At 41.8% G+C, this 22,761-nt stretch overlaps 1 protein-coding gene across 2 annotated transcripts in view; it reads left to right on the top strand.

Annotated features, from left to right (window-relative positions):
- The window catches only part of LOC139756938 (uncharacterized), a 461,695-nt gene that overhangs the window by 422,521 nt on the left and 16,413 nt on the right, over window positions 1-22,761 (top strand). For both annotated transcript variants that reach the window (XM_071676885.1, XM_071676883.1), the window contains exons 5-11: window positions 3,475-3,678; window positions 5,693-5,844; window positions 8,021-8,165; window positions 10,257-10,387; window positions 10,752-10,911; window positions 12,049-12,157; window positions 13,458-13,645. In XM_071676885.1, coding sequence (XP_071532986.1) covers window positions 3,475-3,678; window positions 5,693-5,844; window positions 8,021-8,165; window positions 10,257-10,387; window positions 10,752-10,911; window positions 12,049-12,157; window positions 13,458-13,645 — 1,089 coding nt within the window. The remainder of the gene's footprint in view (window positions 1-3,474; window positions 3,679-5,692; window positions 5,845-8,020; window positions 8,166-10,256; window positions 10,388-10,751; window positions 10,912-12,048; window positions 12,158-13,457; window positions 13,646-22,761) is intronic.

The following is a 22,761-nucleotide window of genomic DNA, read 5'->3' as shown; positions in this document are numbered from 1 at the left end:
TTTAATGAATGATTGGACGCTTGACTGAGTATCTTTGTGGATTATGGTAGCCAGAAGTGCGAATGATGAAGAGTACATCAACTTACAAGGGGACCTGGAAAAATTCCCAAGCTGGTCTGATTTATGGTGTATGAAATGCAAACTGAGTTAATGCCAAGTACTGCGGATGGAACACAGTAGAAGATGACCTCGATATGAATAACGTAACTGGAAATAAGCTGCAGTAATTTCTGTCGAAGGGATTGGAGATTCGACATTATACCTAATCTGCCGCCATATGAACCATGGAAGTGGAAGTGAGTCACAGGGTGAGTGAGGGGGTGAAGGTTCTTGCAGCACTGAGGAATGTGTGGAAAGGTAGATCGTTATCTGGAGCTGGAAAATGAGTATGTTTCAAGATATAATAGTCTCAACGATGTTGTATGGATGCGAGGCACGGGCTATAGACAAGGACGTGCGGCGCAGGGTGGAGGTGTTGGAAATGAAATGTTCTAGAACAATACGTGGTGTGAGGTGGTTTGATCGAGTAAGTAATGAAGGGGTAAGAGAGATGTGTGGTAATAAAGAGAGTGTGGTTCATAGACTCGAAGAAGGTGTGCTGAAATAGTTTGGACATATGGAGAAAAAAGTGAGGAAAGGTTGACAAAGAGGATACTTGTGTCAGAAGTGGAGGAAACAAGAAAAGGGTGACCATACTGGAAGTGGAAGAATGGAGGGAAAAAATATTTTGAGTGGTTGAGGTATAGACCTACAGGAGAGAGGAAGATGTGGACGAGATCGATGTGGTATACAGGGGGCCTCTTGCTGTAATTGAACTGAACCAGGAAATGCGGAGCGGCCTGGATAAACCATGGAAAGGTCTGTAAACCTGGTTGTGTGCAGGTACTGTAGCTTCAGTGCACTGCACATGAGAGCTGGAAAATGGATGTGAGCGAATACGACCTTTATTCATATGTTCCTTGCGCTACCTCGCCAACGCGGGAGACGGTGGACGACTGTGAAAGAAGAAAAAAGATCGTATTTATAACGTACATAAGGCTCAAGCTACCCACGGCCCGTGCTAGATAATGTTTCAGAAGATACGTCATCGCTGCCATGGTAACACCAAACTGATAACGACCGTCCAGAGGATGACAGGACGAGATGGTAACAGATGTAGAAGTTCTGAGTTATAGTGGAAGGTTAGAAACCATCGTGGATGAGAGAAGAGTGTAGCGTGATTTGGTGACGTTGACAGTGAACATTTCTTCTGAAGATGCGCACGTAGGGCACCCAGTGGCCATAACTAGAAATTAAGGAAGAAACTTGTGATATAAGATGTAGCAGAACAGTGCATGGATGATGGAAGCTAAGTGATGCAACTGTGAATACAAACAGTAAACACAAGTGTAGAGAAGTTGTGTGGTGGCACATGTTTAAGAGCATGGAACCAACACACAGGCCAGCACACACGAGGACGTTCAAAGAATGTTTTGCAAAATATCAAATATTTGTTTTCTGTAGACCAGCTAACATCGCACTGACAATTGCCGTCAGTCTGACTTACTGGTAAAAAGATATTTACATATAACCCGCTTGTGGGGCGCTCTGCTATCATCTGTTATCCTTCCTTCCTTCCTTCCTATGTATACCGTCAACACAAGTAAATGACCAGGTTTGTGAGGAATCTGTAAATGGTTAATAGATAGAAATCTTTCCTTATGTATTAACTGGTATACAATAATCTGAAGTATGATGTATTAACTGGTATACAATAATCTGAAGTATGATGTATTAACTGGTATACAATAATCTGAAGTATGATGTATTAACTGGTATACAATAATCTGAAGTATGATGTATTAACTGGTATAAAAATAAACTGAAGTATGATGTATTAACTGGTATAAAAATAAACTGAAGTATGATGTATTAACTGGTATAAAAATAATCTGAAGTATGATGTATTAACTGGTATAAAAATAAACTGAAGTATGATGTATTAACTGGTATACAATAATCTGAAGTATGATGTATTAACTGGTATACAATAATCTGAAGTATGATGTATTAACTGGTATACAATAATCTGAAGTATGATGTATTAACTGGTATACAATAATCTGAAGTATGATGTATTAACTGGTATACAATAATCTGAAGTATGATGTATTAACTGGTATACAATAATCTGAAGTATGATGTATTAACTGGTATACAATAATCTGAAGTATGATGTATTAACTGGTATACAATAATCTGAAGTATGATGTATTAACTGGTATAAGAATAAACTGAGGTATGATGTATTAACTGGTATAAAAATAAACTGAAGTATGACAGATAATTATGATCAAGAAAAGACAGGTCGAGCGATGATTCCTGAATGTAATGTTATAGATTAACAGCTGGATCGTTCATTCAGGATAGGTATAACCTGACAAGTTGATTAATAATCAATAAAGATATTTTAGAAACCACAGCTTGACCGATCATTTTTGATGGTTATCATATAATCCGCCGCGATGACTGACAGTTCATGATTATGTTATGAAGTGAGTGTGGTTACTGATGAGTCATGATTATTTCATGATAGGTTGACAATCATGCATGACAGATGTTATGAACTGACAAAGGTGATTTATGATTCATGAAAATATATCATAATCTGAAAGGTTGGCTGATAATTTATAACAAATGTTATAAACTGGCAAAGTGATTGATAATTCATGGTGATGTTATTAACTAACTGGATTAGATAACTTTTGATTACGAATTAAAAGCAAAATTGAAATACACACACACACACACACACACACACACACACACACACACACACACACACACACACACACACACACACACATATATATATATATATATATATATATATATATATATATATATATAATGTTAAGTATTTGATTATTAGGACAGTTGTGTGTGTAATAAGATTAGTACATGATAAATGATATTGATAAAGCAATATGATTAACATTCACTACAGCGGTGGAGTGTGGTATTGTCATCTCCACTGTTACTATATCCACGTAATCAACTAGAACTTGTTTGCATGATTATTTTTAATGAAACAAGAAAATTTACAATTATCTATACCGAACACTAATTACGTGCACAAAGTAATCAATAACTAATGATCTGGAAAATTACCCAGCTATGTAGACCTGAATCATTTGTAGCTAATGTAGTTCCACAGATCATCACACTTACGCAAATAAAACTGGAATTTGTAAACGAAAGTTTAAAGCAGATCTAACGAGGTGATTACCTTCCTGAAAATTATCATCATAATTACTGAAGATATTACTGAGATAATCAAAAGGTAAGAAAGTAAACCAAACGAGTTAGTTTGCTGTGTCCTCCTCAGGTATAAAAGGTAAGCACCCAAATCTCCTTTTCTGTTTGCCATCAGAGTCCCACACTACAACGACCTCTAACACCCGGTCCTGGGCGCTGGTTCTCCCTCCCCCACAGGTCGTCCTCGGCCTAACGTGTCGTGGTTCCACGAGGAGAAGCTGCTGGACGACGTGATCGAGGTTCGTCGTGGAGAGATGACCAGCAACACCCTCCGTCTGTCCTCCCTCACCAGGGACTACCTCTACCGCGTCCTCACCTGCCAGGCCTCCAACTCCAACCTATCCGTGCCCCTCGCCGCCACCGTCACTCTCGACATGAGTTGTGAGTACCACCTCACAGGGATGTGAGTACTGCTGTGCATGTATACCTGCAGACAGAATTACTAACAGAGAAGGAGGCCAAGTGAGGAGCTTTCCTGTTAAAGCTCAGTCATCTGTTTTGGAACGTTACCTCGCTATATAAAGGTAGCGCAAGGAATTGACGGAAGAAAAGCCACATCCACTCACATCCATCTCTGGCTGCCATGTGTAATGCACCGAAACCACAGCTCCCTATCCACAGCCAGACCACACACACCTTTCCATGGTTTACCCCGGATGCTTCCCATGCCCTAGTTTAGCCCATTGACAGCACGTCGACCCCAGTATAACACATCGTTCCAGTTCAGTTTATCTTGTGCACGCCTTTCACCCTCCTGAATTTTTAGGCCTTGATCAAAATATTTTTCATTCCCTACTTTCATCTCCAATTAATGTAATCTCCCCGTTCTCTTTGTCCTCTCCACTTATGTTTGGATAAGAACAGGATTCGTTTTCTTGCATCAGAACTGCCTAAATATTCATTCAACTCTTCTCAAATGATATTTCTTTCGTTTTCACATCCCTAACTTCCAGGTGCATAAACTATTATTATCATCCACCTCTTCTGATCCACTTCAACTCACGATCATTGTGAACTTACTCTCCCATACACTCTCACTCAGTTTCCCAACTTGTTCCTCATGAAACGTGCCTCTCTTTTCTTCGTTCTTGTTCTCCCACTAACCTCAGGCTTCACCAGGTTAACATCACCAGACCATATACTCATTCCTCTTCAACTTAGACCCAGATCATCCAGGCTTCTTTCTTCAAAATTAGCACCTACCTCTCCCTTCCTCCTTCATCCTGGTTACAACGAACATTCAGTTATCTCCACCTGTTTATGGATATACTGTATATATACATATATATATATATATATATATATATATATATATATATATATATATATATATATATATAGATAGATAGATAGATAGATAGATAGATAGATAGATAGATAGATAGATAGACTGTGTGTACGTTTCTAAATGATTTTTCCCAACTCGCAAAATACAACGATCATTACTTTTGACAACAAAGATTTTCATTTCTGACTTTTTTGTTAATTTTTAACGATACTGTATTTTTTAGACTATTTTTGCGCCATTAGAAAAAAAAATATATATATATATACATATTTTACGAAAAAAGAACGTATCTGACTAAATGCTTTTTATCAATTACTTCCACATTACAACTTGGTAGAGTTGATTATTTTGATGTCTGTCTGTATGTGTGTCTGTAAGTACCTGTTGGCACACTACGGGAGAGAGATTCTATACCAGTGGGGATTTTTGTCGAGAACTTGATCTACCATTATATAGCTATGTAAACTTCTATATTTCATTTTATTGTACTGTTTACTGTTTCATAACTCACCATCCAGTCATCCAATATTCTCATACAAAAGAAATACATTTCGACATATTTTCTAAGAAGTTTCGGACCATAATCTTTAGTCCTCTTCCCTCGCACCATGACCTCAGGTTGTCTTCGTACCATGACCTCAGGTTGTCTTCCTCCATACTATGAACTCTGGCTGTCTTCCTCCATACTATGACCTCTGGCTGTCTTCCTCCATACTTTGAACTCTGGCTGTCTTCCTCCATACTATGACCTCTGGTTGTCATTCTTAATATCATCTCACAAGGGAGTGTTCATTGTTAACATTCTTAATATCATCTCACAAGGGAGTGTTCATTGCTAACATTCTTAATATCATCTCACAAGGGAGTGTTCACTGTTAAAATTCTTAATATCATCTCACAAGGGAGTGTTCATTGTTAACATTATCAAACTGATTAGAAAATTCGAGGTTTTCATCAGGTCTCTCCGTGTGCTCCCTCGAGCGACAACTTTAACCTCACCTGACGAGGTCATGCGCCTTACATGTCATATTATTTTGAAATAATCTCACATTCCATTAATGCATCTCTTCCCTCCGCCCGTCCCTCCCTCCACTCCCTCCCGAGCAGTCCCTCCACTGGACGTGCGGATCCTGGGCACGGTGGAGAGCCTGTCTGAAGGCGAGAGGTACGCCATCGTGTGCGAGTCCTCGGGTTCGAGGCCCACGGCCACCATCACCTGGTGGAAGGATGGACTCCTCATGACAGACACCAAGAGTCAGGTGAGTCACTCCGCCAGCATCTGTAACTCACCTGGTGCGTCACCCAGGCCTCACCAGCCTCTGTAACTCACCTGTTGAACCATTAAGCCCTCTCGAACTCCTCTGTAACTCACCTGATGAGGCATTAAGCACTCACCAGCCCTTCTGTAACTCACCTGGATAACCACTCAGTCCTCATCAACCACCTATAACTCATCTCGCTAGCCACAAGGCCTTCACCCACCCCATGTTACTCACCTAGCGTGCCACTCACTCTTCACTAGCTCTCTGTAATTCACCAAGCGAGCAATTAAACCCTTTACCTGCCCTTCTGTAACTCAGCTTCTGTAAGTCAACTGGCAAGCCACTCAGCCCTCACCAGCGAGTGAGTGTTGGAAGACAGGCGTGAGTTACCCAAGAGCCAGATGTGTCACTATGTCTGAGGTACAGGAGACAAGGAATCAACTCCTGGTGGTAAATAAGATATTTACCACCACACATGTACCTTTCATGTTTGAGTGCGACGATCCGGATGATATTAATGATGAATATTTGATCTCTAATGAGGCTTGTATATTAAAGGAGACGTAAGCTACTTTCCCTTCGAAATACCAAAAGAAAATTTTCCTTTTAATGAGATAAAATTAGAATTCCAAAACTCGCTTAAAATGTATTTAGTTCTTTTAAAAGGTTCCAAATACCAGAATACAGACAACGGAGAACTTTCGTTTCTATTAAAATTGTTTGTAACAAAGTAAAGAATTGGAAAGGATTACAATTTTGCGCGTGATCAAGTATATTTCTAGGAGTCCACGGGGAAATGAAACACAAGTTCCCACGTGCTTTTTCGTGTAATAATCACATTGAATCTTCTATTATTGAATACACAAAGACTTATAACCTTAATATTAGTGAAGGTCTATACAAATTCGATAGCTTTAGTGTTGATATTTACCACCACACATGTACCTTTCATGTTTGAGTGCGACGATCCGGATGATATTAATGATGAATATTTGATCTCTAATGAGGCTTGTATATTAAAGGAGACGTAAGCTACTTTCCCTTCGAAATACCAAAAGAAAATTTTCCTTTTAATGAGATAAAATTAGAATTCCAAAACTCGCTTAAAATGTATTTAGTTCTTTTAAAAGGTTCCAAATACCAGAATACAGACAACGGAGAACTTTCGTTTCTATTAAAATTGTTTGTAACAAAGTAAAGAATTGGAAAGGATTACAATTTTGCGCGTGATCAAGTATATTTCTAGGAGTCCACGGGGAAATGAAACACAAGTTCCCACGTGCTTTTTCGTGTAATAATCACATTGAATCTTCTATTATTGAATACACAAAGACTTATAACCTTAATATTAGTGAAGGTCTATACAAATTCGATAGCTTTAGTGTTGATAATATTTGTAAATAATTCCTCTTCTTGTCCACATAAGTTTATGATACGCTCGTTGTCTGTCTTGGATAATCACTTGTTTACCAAATGGCGTCCTAGCTACGTCTCTTCGTTGTATATCAGCTGACTTATATTTCTCTCTTGTATCTCCCCTGATGGTGTGATTATTACACAAAAGTGCACTGGGGAACTTATCGTGTTTCATTTCTCCGTGTACTCATAGGAATATATATGATATATATATATATATATATATATATATATATATATATATATATATATATATATATATATATATATATCCATTTCAAAAGAGTAAACATGGTTGCTGATATGATTTATGATATGTATAATCATATTTAATGTCACATTAAAAAATTAATTAACTTCTGAATGTTAGTCCAACAGTGTTAGCGAAGATTATGTTAACCTGTATGTACATGTACACTCCCCATCATGTCTCACTGTGTGTACACTCATCATCATACCTCACTGTATGTATACACTTCTCATCATTCCTCACTGTGGGTACACTCATCATACCTCACTATATCTGTACACTCCTCATCATATCTCACTGTATGTGCACAGTCCTCATCATTCCTCACTCTATGTGTACACTCATCATTCCTCACTCTATGTGTACACTCATCATACCTGACTGTGTATGTACATTCCCATCATACCTCACCATACATGCACACTCCTCGGCGTCTTTCTATCCCTGACACACCCACTAGGTCATCTGCTGCCCCTCCTGCATCACCTCTTTCTGCCCCTCCTGCAGGTGTTCCACGAGGGGAACGTCAGCCGGTCTACACTGTACCTGACGCCCACGCTGGCCGACCACGACGCCTACATCTCCTGCCGCGCCAAGAACCCCATGGTGCCGGCGGCCGTCCTAGAGGACACCAGGAAACTCAACGTCCACTGTGAGTACTGGTCAGGGGACGTGTACTGTGAGTACTGGTCAGGGGACGTGTACTGTGAGTACTGGTCAGGGGACGTGTACTGTGAGTACTGGTCAGGGGACGTGTGCTGTGAGTACTGGTCAGGGGACGTGTACTGTGAGTACTGGTCAGGGGACGTGTACTGTGAGTACTGGTCAGGGGACGTGTACTGTGAGTACTGGTCAGGGGAGGAGCTTGCACCGTGATCCCTAGTGGTGGGACGTGCACTAACATTCCTACGGAGACGTGCAACGTGAATCTTGGGGGACGTACCCTGTCAGGTTTCCAGTGGGACGTACCCTGTCAGGTTTCCAGTGGATGTCATCTGTTAGTGAGGTCACGTTAGTCGTTGTAGGGAAGGTATGATGACGTCACTATCAAAGAACACGTTTGGTGAAGTCAAATAGAAGAAAACCATTATGATAAAGCCCTGGTCCAGCTCAGGAAGGTGGGTGGGGATGGTGGATGAGGGAGCAGTACAGACTCACAAGTTCAGTTTGTTCCGGAGATTAATTTCCTTTCCCCGGCTTTTATTTTGATCAGCTACGATTTTAATCAAGCTTGATGAGATTACCGATCATATGGATCTTCGGCTTACCTCGAGGGATGAAGCAGGACACGTCCTCCATGGCAGTGGTTTGTCGTCACCAAAATCCCTCCATCCTGAGGGATCTCCAGCAGGTCATCAGTTCTGTCCTCAGATGTACGTAGGTGCTGACGTACAAACCTCCTTTGCCTCATTCTTTGATCACTAATTTCATTAAATCGGTTTTAACTTTGACAAAACTTAGCCATGCTTCTCAGTTTCCCGTTCACTCCGCTCAGAAAAGTAACCAAGTACATCTGAGCATCAGAAGTCATATGAGCTCAACTGACTATGTGTATCTGTATGAACGCGTGTGCAGCTAGGATGTAAGATGTAGTTATCACACATATGTTCCTACGTCACTACTCTTGTCCCAGACCATTGGTGTGATAACTGACACTACCACATCCTGCCTGGAGAGTGTATTGAGGCTGCTGATCTCACAGACCAACCTCGAACATGATGACCTGAACTCCCAACCTGAGTCCTTGATCAGTGGTCATCCTCACGACATGGTCGCTACTGATCCACGTCTCTATTCTGTTCTTAACGTAACGGTTACCAGAGGCATCACATCTATGTGACCCACGTCTTCAGTCACATTTGTAATCATTTTCTTCATATCGCAGTTTCACATAATCATTTTCGTGTTTTGATAACCTTGCATGGACTTACGTATCAATTAAGTATAAATCATATGTTTATTCCTCAAATCTGTAGTTTTTCCTTGATGACAAATATTTTTATGAAAAGAGAAGCGGTAATGATTAATATTTTGTCTGGCCTTATCATCATCCCACCTCAATTTTAAATGATATTGTTTTTTGATCCGAAGTTAATCCATCATATGTTCCCTCGGTCAGGTCATCAGATACATTCCCTTTGGTCAGGTCATTATGTCTGCTACTTAGGTCACTTACTTTCCTGAGGGTTTTTTTCACATCATCCATAAATGCCATCATGGTTTTGTTTCTCAAAACATCACATTTATAGTGTTGCTTTTTTACGCCAGTTTGAGATGGTATAAGTGTAAGTACTTATAGCACTAAGTGGAAATGTCTGTACTTACGTCAGTGTGAGCAGTATTAACTCTTCCTACAATATTTGAGCGAGTACTGATTCTAGTTCTAGTTAAATTAAAATTCCATTCATGCCAGTTTGAGTTAGTATATGTGGCCGTGTTTACACAGGTGGAGCCAGAGCTATCTGTAATGTCATCGGATCGAGTTAGTAACAGCTCTACGGACATCACTGAGCCAGTATGAACTCACCTACGTCAGTTAATGTTGTAGTAACGATGTTGACTTCAGTGTCACCTGCTCTTCACTGTAATGACATCAACTCGAGCTATGGCATTCATACTTACATTTTCAGCCACCCAGCAGTAAATCTACTTCCATCAAAGTGAGCCAGTACTGACTTTATTTACATTACTTTAAGTTATTACTAACTCTGTTTACTTACATCGTACACTCTGACCCATCCAGACACTCCACGACTCTCCCTGGCGGCCGGCCACAACCTGGACATGGAAGACATCAAGGAAGGGGACGACGTGTACTTCGAGTGTGGTATCAAAGCCAACCCCAGAGTCTTCAAAGTCCAGTGGTTCCACAATGTGAGTCTCCCTATTCTACTGACTAGCCACAGAGCTTCAGGGATTCCTAATCTAGTGGTCTTTTTATGCTTTATATTTGTGTGTGTTTGTCTATATGTATTTCTTCGTCACTCTACCGCAGACAGATAATTCATAGTCTCAAACATATCCTTACTAAACAATACTTACATCACACCAGCAACATCCATTCAATCTTGGTCCGTTTATGTCACATTAGCAGTAACATCAGGCCAGTAACACTGACATTTTCCCACAGTAACAGTCCTAACACCCCAGCAACACATATGGCTTCACAGTAAGAGTCCCAACACTCCAACCACCCTAGCATCCCCCAGAGTGACCCGAGACCTATGTTATACCGCAGGGTGACGAGCTGACCCACAACGTCTCTGCCGGGGTCATCCAGAGTAACCAAAGCCTCGTACTGCAGAGGGTGACGCGTCCCTCCTCAGGCCAGTACACCTGCTCAGCCACCAACCTCCACGGTATCGGCAGCTCCAACGCCGTCCAGCTCAGCGTCAAATGTACGTTCAGAATATCGGTCTGTCTTACCGCCCATCTTACTGCACCTCCAGTTTCATAGCTTATAGGTCAGGCACACACCAGGTCTGAAAGTCACCGTCGTAACACCATCGAACCAATTGGATTCATGTGAGGTTTTCCTGGGCAGGTACAGCATACATGTGAGACCTCTCCAACTAGATTGGAGTTGTAAACCAATCACCTCCACGTCTGTAGGGTATACATTTTCTGTATTTCCCTCAATTTCAGTCTCCTTCAGTCCCGACTTTATTTGTTGATTCTTGTAGTATGTTTGTTTATTGTAATCTCAAGTGTTATTAGACTACGTGTTGTCCAAGATCACTGGAAACGGTTGACGAGTGACTGAAGCCTGGTTGATATTAACCTTCCACATGACAGTAAGAATACTGTGTTCTTCCTCTCTCCTTCTTATATATTTTGATGAATGTAGCCATCACTGATGACTTGTATTACCCTTCACTCTCCATCTACGAATTCCCATGATCAACTTTCATAGCGTTGCAGGCACCGGTGTCGCTATACATTTCATATTACATTTCGAAAACGCCTTGCATAGTGTGTGTCTTCCTGCTGTGAGGGTGTTGGAGCAGGGCTCAGGGTCGCAGTGGGAGGGGGGGGGAGTTGAACAGTGGGGCGGGGTTACTGGGAGGAAGTTGAACAGTGGGGGGGGGTTGCCCAGTATTGATTCTCCGTGTTCTGAAGAGCAGAACGCTTCGAGTACTTGACACAATACATGTAGAACTGAGTAGTACATGACTTACATGTATTTAGTTTTCTACTTTTTGCATGTGTTTGTGATATATGTCAATCAGGTTTAGGAAAAAAAGAATAGTGTTTTGATTATGAATATTCAGGATAATTAATTTCAAACGGATTTTTTCATTTTAGTGAAACTGTTTATATATATTTTTCCCTTGTCATCAAAGTATGAGGGAATTATAGTGTTTATCTGGAATTGGTTTAATCAGTCATAATTTCTTAGTTGTAAAAATCTATAGAATAAATCTTTCTAGCATCATCAAAGGAGAACCTTGCAATCTATCGAGTTAAAGAAGAAATATAAAAACTTATAATGAGCTGATACAAGATGCAGATATAACATCCTCTTGCCCCAACAGTCGCTCCACTTTGTCGGGAAGGCCAGAAGGTTGTGTATGGCGGAGGAAAACACGAGGAACTCAACATTACCTGCAGTGTTGAGGCCCACCCAGAACCTACTTCCTTCAGGTATGACTAATTAAAACTCAGCCCCATACAACACTATCTCACCTTGAGATAAAACAAACGACATCTCTTGTGTTTTTCCTGAAGATGATACGACGTCAGGACTCAGAACTCAGGAAGTCCATAGAGATAGCCTTTGTTGCCCTTTCCTCCCTCTGGTTCTCGAAGTTTTCTAAACTCATGTGCCATAATATCTTATATTATTCTCTCGGGTAACAAGAGACGTTGTTGACTTGCTCAGCTGCAGGGGAAACACAGAGTCTGGGTGGAATGTGTACACACTACAGGTGAGGACCACTTCTGCCTTTCTTGGTAGATGGGGAACCTTTCTGATTTGGCTGTGGTGGGAGACCACCCTTGCAGTGCCTGTACTCCTGTATCCTCATAGTGACCGTACTCCTGTATCATTGCTGAGCCTGTGCTCCTGTATCCTCATAGTGACCGTACTCCTGTATCCTTGCTGAGCCTGTACTCCTGTATCCTTGCTCAGCCTGTGCTCCTGTATCCTCATAGTGACCGTACTCCTGTATCCTCGCTGAGCCTGTGCTCCTGTATCCTCATATGACCCTACTCCTGTATCCTTGCTGAGCCTGTACTCCTGTATCCTCATAGTGACCGTATTCCTGTATCCTTGCTGAGCCTGTACTCCTGTATCCTTGCTGAGCCTGTGCTCCTGTATCCTCATAGTGACCGTACTCCTGTATCCTTGCTGAGCCTGTACTCCTGTATCCTCATAGTGACCGTACTCCTGTATCCTTGCTGAGCCTGTACTCCTGTATCCTCATAGTGACCGTACTCCTGTATCCTTGCTGAGCCTGTACTCCTGTATCCTCATAGTGACCGTACTCCTGTATCCTTGCTGAGCCTGTGCTCCTGTATCCTCAAAGTGACCGTACTCCCGTATCCTTGCTGAGCCTGTACTCCTGTATCCTTGCTCAGCCTGTACTCCTGTATCCTTGCTGAGCCTGTACTCCTGTATCCTCATAGTGACCGTACTCCTGTATCCTTGCTGAGCTTGTGCTCCTGTATCCTCATAGTGAACGTACTCCTGTATCCTTGCTGAGCCTGTACTCCTGTATCTTTGCTGAGCCTGTACTCCTGTATCCTCATAGTGACCGTACTCCTGTATCCTTGCTGAGCCTGTGCTCCTGTATCCTCATAGTGACCGTACTCCTGTATCCTTGCTGAGCTTGTGCTCCTGTATCCTCATAGTGAACGTACTCCTGTATCCTTGCTACGACTTTACTGCTTAGCAGAACATAAGTTTCTGATGATGTTTGTGTTCTTGTCACTTCCTCTGCAGGTGGGCCTTCAACAGCTCCTCCGAGGTGGTAGACATCCCGTCCAGCAAGTTCTGGGTGGTGGGTAACGGCAAGAGCCAGGCCTCCTACACCCCTAGGACACATCTCGACTATGGCTCCCTCCTCTGCTGGGCTAACAATGACGTCGGCAGGCAGCTCAAGCCCTGTATTTACCACATTATCCACGCCTGTGAGTACACCCCTCCCTCCTGCTCCATCCATGTGTCATGTGACCAGCTGAGGGCATGATATACGCTTGACAGAAACTCCAGTCAAGTCTTGACTCGTTCAACAAGATAGTTTCAGTATACATTGATGTCATTGTGTTATGTAGCCTCACGTAGTACCCCTTTAAAACGAAGGTACTGTCCTTGACCGGGACGGTATGACCTTTCAGCACAACGGTTTGACTTTTAGCTGTAATGAACTGACCAAGTAAACTGACTCTTAAGAGTCAGTTCAAAGACCAGGCCATGATACTCACAACACCTACCGTCATGCAGTACGGTCCGAGACTCTGCTTGAGGCGTATCGCCGTGCTTAAAGACCGTGTCTTCGAACTAAAGAGGTTAAGGAAGGGAGTTATACTGATGAGTCTACACAAACACACACACACACACATATATATATATATATATATATATATATATATATATATATATGTATATAAGTTTATTGAGTATTCCTGGTAAATTATATGGCAGGGTATTGATTGAGAGGGTGAAGGCATGTACAGAGCATCAGATTGGGGAAGAGCAGTTTGGTTTTAGAAGTGGTAGAGGATGTGTGGATCAGGTGTTTGCTTTGAAGAATGTATGTGACAAATACTTAGAAAAGCAAATGTATTTATATGTAGCATTTATGGATCTAGAAAAAGCATATGATAGAGTTGATAGAGATGCTCTGTGGAAGGTATTAAGAATATATGGTGTGGGAGGCAAGTTGTTAGAAGCAGTGAAAAGTTTTTATCGTGGATGTAAGGCATGTGTACGTGTAGGAAGAGAGGAAAGGGATTGGTTCTCAGTGAATGTAGGTTTGCGGCAGAGGTGTGTGATGTCTCCATGGTTGTTTAATTTGTTTATGGATGGGGTTGTTAGGGAGGTGAATGCAAGAGTTTTGGAAAGAGGGGCAAGTATGCAGTCTGTTGTGGATGAGAGAGCTTAGGAAGTGAGTCAGTTGTTCGTTGGTGATACAGCGCTGGTGGCTGATTCATGTGAGAAACTGCAGAAGCTGGTGACTGAGTTTGGTAGAGTGTGTGAAAGAAGAAAGTTAAAAGTAAATGTGAGTAAGAGCAAGGTTATTAGGTACAGTAGGGTTGAGGATCAAGTCAACTGGGAGGTAAGTTTAAATGGAGAAAAACTGGAGGAAGTAAAGGGTTTTAGATATCTGGGAGTGGATTTGGCAGCGGATGGAACCATGGAAGCGGAAGTGAATCATAGGGTGGGAGAGGTAGCGGAAATTCTGGAAGCCTTGAAGAATGTTTGGAAGTCGAGAATATTATCTCGCAAAGCAAAAATGGGTATGTTTGAAGGAATAGTGATTCCAACAATGTTGTATGGTTGCGAGGCGTGGGCTATGGATAGAGTTGTGCGGAGGAGGGTGGATGTGCTGGAAATGAGATGTTTGAGGACAATGTGTGGTGTGAGGTGGTTTGATCGAGTAAGTAATAATAGGGTAAGAGAGATTTGTGAAAATAAAAAGTGTGTGGTTGAGAGAGCAGAGGAGGGTGTTTTGAAATGGTTTAGTCACATGGAGAGAATGAGTGAGGAAAGATTGACCAAGAGGATATATGTGTCAGAGGTGGAGGGAACGAGGAGAAGTGGGAGACCAAATTGGAGGTGGAAAGATGGAGTGAAAAAGATTTTCAGTGATCGGGGCCTGAACATGCAGGAAGGTGAAAGGCGTGCAAGGAATAGAGTGAATTGGAATGATGTGGTATGCCGGGGTCGACGTGCTGTCAATGGATTGAACCAGGGCATGTGAAGCGTCTGGGGTAAACCATGGAAAGTTGTGTAGATGTAGAAAGGCAGCTGTGGTTTCGGTGCATTGTTATATGACAGCTAGAGACTGAGTGTGAACGAATGGGGCCTTTGTTGTCTTTTCCTAGCGCTACCTCGCACACAGGAGGGGGGTGGGGGTTGTTATTCCATGTGTGGCGGGATGGCGATGGGAATAAATAAAGGCAGACAGTATGAATTATGTACATATGTATATATGTATATGTCTGTGTGTGTATATATATATATATATATATATATATATATATATATATATATATATATATATATTTTTTTTTTTTTTTTTTATACTTTGTCGCTGTCTCCCGCGTTTGCGAGGTAGCGCAAGGAAACAGACGAAAGAAATGGCCCCCCCCCCCATACACATGTACATACACACGTCCACACACGCAAATATACATACCTACACAGCTTTCCATGGTTTACCCCAGACGCTTCACATGCCTTGCTTCAATCCACTGACAGCACGTCAACCCCTGTATACCACATGACTCCAATTCACTCTATTTCTTGCCCTCCTTTCACCCTCCTGCATGTTCAGGCCCCGATCACACAAAATCTTTTTCACTCCATCTTTCCACCTCCAATTTGGTCTCCCTCTTCTCCTCGTTCCCTCCACCTCCGACACATATATCCTCTTGGTCAATCTCTCCTCACTCATTCTCTCCATGTGCCCAAACCATTTCAAAACACCCTCTTCTGCTCTCTCAACCACGCTCTTTTTATTTCCACACATCTCTCTTACCCTTACGTTACTTACTCGATCAAACCACCTCACACCACACATTGTCCTCAAACATCTCATTTCCAGCACATCCATCCTCCTGCGCACATCTCTATCCATAGCCCACGCCTCGCAACCATACAACATTGTTGGAACCACTATTCCCTCAAACATACCCATTTTTGCTTTCCGAGATAATGTTCTCGACTTCCACACATTTTTCAAGGCTCCCAAAATTTTCGCCCCCTCCCCCACCCTATGATCCACTTCCGCTTCCATGGTTCCATCCGCTGACAGATCCACTCCCAGATATCTAAAACACTTCACTTCCTCCAGTTTTTCTCCATTCAAACTCACCTCCCAATTGACTTGACCCTCACCCCTACTGTACCTAATAACCTTGCTCTTATTCACATTTACTCTCAACTTTCTTCTTCCACACACTTTACCAAACTCAGTCACCAGCTTCTGCAGTTTCTCACATGAATCAGCCACCAGCGCTGTATCATCAGCGAACAACAACTGACTCACTTCCCAAGCTCTCTCATCCCCAACAGACTTCATACTTGCCCCTCTTTCCAGGACTCTTGCATTTACCTCCCTTACAACCCCATCCATAAACAAATTAAACAACCATGGAGACATCACACATCCCTGGCGCAAACCTACATTCACTGAGAACCAATCACTTTCCTCTCTTCCTACACGTACACATGCCTTACATCCTCGATAAATATATATATATATATATATATATATATATATATATATATATATATATATATATATATATATATATATATATGTGTGTGTGTACATTGAGATGTATAGGTATGTATATTTGCGTGTGTGGACGTGTATGTATATACATGTGTATGTGGGTGGGTTGGGCCATTCTTTCGTCTGTTTCCTTGTGCTACCTCGCTAACGCGGGAGACAGCGACAAAGCAAAATATAGATAGATAAATATATATATATATTTATTTATTTATTTATTTATTTATTTATTTTGCTTTGTCGCTGTCTCCCTCGTTAGCGAGGTAGCGCAAGGAAACAGACGAAAGAATGGCCCAACCCACCCACATACACATGTATATACATACACGTCCACACACGCAAATATGCGTACCTATACATCTCAACGTATACATATATATACACACATAGACATATACATATATACACATGTACATAATTCATACTGTCTGCCTTTATTCATTCCCATCGCCACCTCGCCACACATGAAAAAACAACACCCTCCCCCCTTATGTATGCGAGGTAGCGCTAGGAAAAGACAACAAAGTCCACATTCGTTCACACTTAGTTTCTAGATGTCATGTAATAATGCACCGAAACCACAGCTCCCTTTCTACATCTAGGCCCCACAGAACTTTGCATGGTTTACCCCAGACGCTTCACATGCCCTGGTTCAATCCATTGACAGCACTTCGACCCCGGTATACCACATCGTTCCAATTCACTCTATTCCTTGCCCGCCTTTCACCCTCCTGCATGTTCAGGCCCCGATCACTCAAAATCTTTTTCACTCCATCTTTCCACCTCCAATTTGGTCTCCCACTTCTCCTCGTTCCCTCCACCTCTGACACATATATCCTCTTGGTCAATCTTTCCTCACTCATTCTCTCCATGCGACCAAACCATTTCAAAACGCTCTCTTCTGCTCTCTCAACCACACTTTTTTTATTACCACACATCTCTCTTACCCTATTATTACTTACTCGATCAAACCACCTCACACCACATATTGTCCTCAAACATCTCATTTCCAGCACATCCACTCTCCTCCACACAACTCTATCCATAGCCCACGCCTCGCAACCATATAACATTGTTGGAATCACTATTCCTTCAAACATACCCATTTTTGCTTTCCGAGATAATGTTCTCGACTTCCACACATTCTTCAGCGCTTCCAGAATTTTCGCTACCTCCCCCACCCTATGATTCACTTCCGCTTCCATGGTTCCATCCGCTGCCAAATCCACTCCCAGATATCTAAAACACTTTACGTCCTCCAGTTTTTCACCATTCAAACTTACCTCCCAATTGACTTGACCCTCAAACCTACTGTACCTAATAACCTTGCTCTTATTCACATTTACTCTCAGCTTTCTTCTTTCACACACTTTACCAAACTCAGTCACCAGCTTCTGTAGTTTCTCACATGAATCAGCCACCAGCGCTGTATCATCGTCGAACAACAACTGACTCACTTCCCAAGCTCTCTCATCCACAACAGACTGCACACTTGCCCCTCTTTCCAAAACCCTTGCATTCACCTCCCTAACAATCCCATCCATAAACAAATTAAACAACCATGGAGACATCACACACCCCTGCCGCAAACCTACATTCACTGAGAACCAATCACTTTCCTCTCTTCCTACACGTACACATGCCTTACATCCTCGATAAAAACTTTTCACTGCTTCTAACAACTTGCCTCCCACACCATATATTCTTAATACCTTCGCCACAGAGCATCTCTATCAACTTTATCATATGCTTTCTCCAGATCCATAAATGCTACATACAAATCCATTTGCTTTTCTAAGTATTTCTCACATACATTCTTCAAAGCAAACACCTGATCCACACATCCTCTACCACTTCTAAAACCACACTGCTCTTCCCCAATCTGGTGCTCTGTACATGCCTTCACCCTCTCAATCAATAACCTCCCATATGATTTCCCAAGAATACTCAACAAACTTATACCTCTGTAATTTGAGCACTCACTTTTATCCCCTTTGCCTTTGTACAGTGGCACTATGCACGCATTCCGCCAATCCTCAGGCACCTCACCATGAGTCATACATACATTAAATAACCTTACCAACCAGTCAACAATACAATCACCTCCTTTTTTAATAGATTCCACTGCAATACCATCCAAACCCGCTGCCTTGCCGGCTTTCATCTTCCGCAAAGCTTTTACTATCTCTTCTCTGTTTACCAAATCATTTTCCCTAGCCCTCTCACTTTGCACACCACCTCAACCAAAACACCCTATATCTGCCACTCTATCATCAAACACATTCAACAAACCTTCAAAATACTCACTCCATCTTCTCACATCACCACTACTTGTTATCACCTCCCCATTAGCCCCCTTCACTGAAGTTCCCATTTGTTCCCTTGTCTTACGCACTTTATTTACCTCCTTCCAGAACATCTTTTTATTCTCCCTAAAATTTAAAGATACTCTGTCACTTTAACTCTCATTTGCCCTCTTTTTCACCTCTTGCACCTTTCTCTTGACCTCCTGCCTCTTTCTTTTATACATCTCCCACTCATTTGCATTATTTCTCTGCAAAAATCGTCCAAATGCCTCTCTCTTCTCTTTCACTAATAATCTTACTTCTTCATCCCACCACTCACTACCCTTTCTAATCTGCCCACCTCCCACGCTTCTCATGCCACAAGCATCTTTTGCGCAAGCCATCACTGCTTCCCTAAATACATCCCACTCCTCCCCCACTCCCCTTACATCCTTTGTTCTCACCTTTTTCCATTCTGTACTCAGTCTCTCCTGGTACTTCCTCACACAAGTCTCCTTCCCAAGCTCACTTACTCTCACCACTCTTTTCACTCCAACATTCTCTCTCTTCTTTTCTGAAAACCTCTATAAATCTTCACTCTCGCCTCCACAAGATAATGATCAGACATCCCTCCAGTTGCACCTCTCAGCACATTAACATCCAAAAGTCTCTCTTTCACGCGCCTATCAATTAACACATAATCTAATAACGCTCTCTGGCCATCTCTCCTGCTTACATACGTATACTTATGTATATCTCTCTTTCTAAACCAGGTATTCCCAATCACCAGTCCTTTTTCAGCACAGAAATCTACAAGATCTTCACCGTTTCTATTTACAACACTGAACACCCCATGTACACCAATTATTCCCTCAACTGCCACATTACTCACCTTTGCATTCAAATCACCCATCACTATAACCCGGTCACGTGCATCAAAACTACTAACACACTCACTCAGCTGCTCCCAAAATACTTGCCTCTCATGATCTTTCTCATGCCCAGGTGCACATGCACCAATAATCACCCATCTCTCTCCATCAACTTTCAGTTTTACCCATATCAATCTAGAGTTTACTTTCTTACACTCTATCACATACTCCCATCACTCCTGTTTCAGGAGTAGTGCTACTCCTTCCCTTGCTCTTGTCCTCTCACTAACCCTTGACTTTACTCCCAAGACATTCCCAAACCACTCGTCCCCTTTATCCTTGAGCTTCGTTTCACTCAGAGCCAAAACATCCAGGTTCCTCTCCTCAAACATACCACCCATCTCTCCTTTTTTCTCATCTTGGTTACATCCACACACATTTAGACGCCCCAATCTGAGCCTTCGAGGAGGATGAGCACTCCCCGCGTGACTCCTTCTTCTGTTTCCCCTTTGGAAAGGTAAAATACAAGGAGGGGAGGGTTTCCAGCCCCCCGCTCCCGTCCCCTTTAGTCGCCTTCTACGACACGTGAGGAATGCGTGGGAAGTATTCTTTCTCCCCTATCCCCAGGAATACATATATATATATATACACACTTGTGGTGCTATTGTGAGTGTAACGTGTTCCTACTACTTCAGCGAATCGTCTCATCTGGCAACAGAAATTATATATATATATATATATATATATATATATATATATATATATATATATATATATATATATATATATATATATATATATATATATATATATATATATATAAAATATATATATATATATATATATATATATATATATATATATATATATATATATATATATATATATATATATAAAATATATATATATATATATATATATATATATATATATATATATATATATATATATATATATATATATACATATATATATATATATATATATATATATATATATATATATATATATATATATATATATAATTTCTGTTGCCAGATGAGACGATTCGCTGAAGTAGTAGGAACACGTTACACACACAATAGCACCACAAGTGTGTGAACTTTGACCTTTGCAAACCTCGGCTCTTTATATGGTTACCTACTTACCCTTCAGGACCAAGGCAGTGGGACTGGATCTTCTTATCTCGTTATTCACTCGAGCCCCAGAAATGTCGCCTGCATGACTTAGTTGTAAGGTTTTGTTTGTAACTTCTGACTTTCTTGGAGTGTATGTGTTGACCTCACGTACGTGTGTCATGTTTACTTACATTCCCTGTGCCAAGTTGTCCTCATCTTGAGGTGAGATGCTCGTTGTCTTAGCTGACCTCTAAATCTTCTCCTCTCTGGACTCTGCTACAACCGCCTCCTTCTTGCTTTCCCAAAAACTATTCTTTCTTGAATTTACATCAAAGTTCCTCTCTTCTAAACCATGTGTAATGAAGCATCCTCTTACCTTCTTTCATTATCTTTTTTCGTCTTGATTTCAAGTAAGTTATTTTCTACTATTTCCCTCATCCACCGTCTGGGAGTGATCTCTACAACCCTTAACTTCTGTGTGACCTCCTCTTCCTTCCAAATGTTTCACCTTTACACTTGTTTTCCAGTCATCCACATTTCTGACCTGTCTCACACCCAGCCTTACTTCTGACCTGTCCTCCTGCCTTCGACTTCACAGTCTCTCAATTTCCTTCTCTTATCTTCCTCTTTCTGCATCCCTACTCGACCTGTCTTCCTCTGGGTTATCTTCCTCCGTCTGCTATCTTCCTCTCGACCTCTTAGCCACCCTCCTCCATGACCTAATTTTTCCCTGACAGTTCCCTTGACCAGTCTTCCACTCTCCCACTCCTTTGTTTGCTCGTCTTACTCTTCTTCTCCAACTTAACTCTCTCATGCATAATCCTTCCTCTCATCCCGGCGCCTCTCATCCTTACCCTCATTCAGCAACTCATAATTTAAACCGTACATTAACAATGACCTCATTTTTTTATTCCGGTCGTTACCCCACGTGTCCACCAATTACAAAAGAGTTGGCAACTTTTACCACTATTTTTTTTAACTGACGCACACACACACACACACACACACACACACACACACACACACACACACACATACGAGCCTCTGCAGTGAAGTGGTTAACATTTTGACTCTCCAGTTTAAAGAGCCTTGGTTCGAATCCCGGACCGGGCAGCCGGCTCACAGTCAACCTACCTGTATGTGGCGTAAGCTGGGGTATGTATACATAAGTCTCTCTCTCTCTCTCTCTCTCTCTCTCTCTCTCTCTCTCTCTCTCTCTCTACACACACACACACACACACACACACAACATCACAACCATAACACATCATTTCCCTGACATTTCTCAACCTTGAAAGTTCCTGGAGAAGGACTCGGCTCCCTATATCACCACTAACTAATACGAGTCAAGGTTCACCTCATAACTACTGACAGTCCAGAAGACTTTACCTGCACGTACCCACACGCTGACCACTTCCTCCATGGCTCACTCTAAACGTACAATACATCGCCATCCTCCCTTGTGTCAACAGACAGGAGATGTAACAGACCTCCAACATTTCTGCTGACCTG

This window comes from Panulirus ornatus, chromosome 23 (assembly GCF_036320965.1).
Source record: "Panulirus ornatus isolate Po-2019 chromosome 23, ASM3632096v1, whole genome shotgun sequence".
NCBI classification, from domain to species: Eukaryota; Metazoa; Arthropoda; class Malacostraca; order Decapoda; family Palinuridae; genus Panulirus; species Panulirus ornatus.
This window is presented reverse-complemented; position numbering and strand designations above follow the sequence as displayed.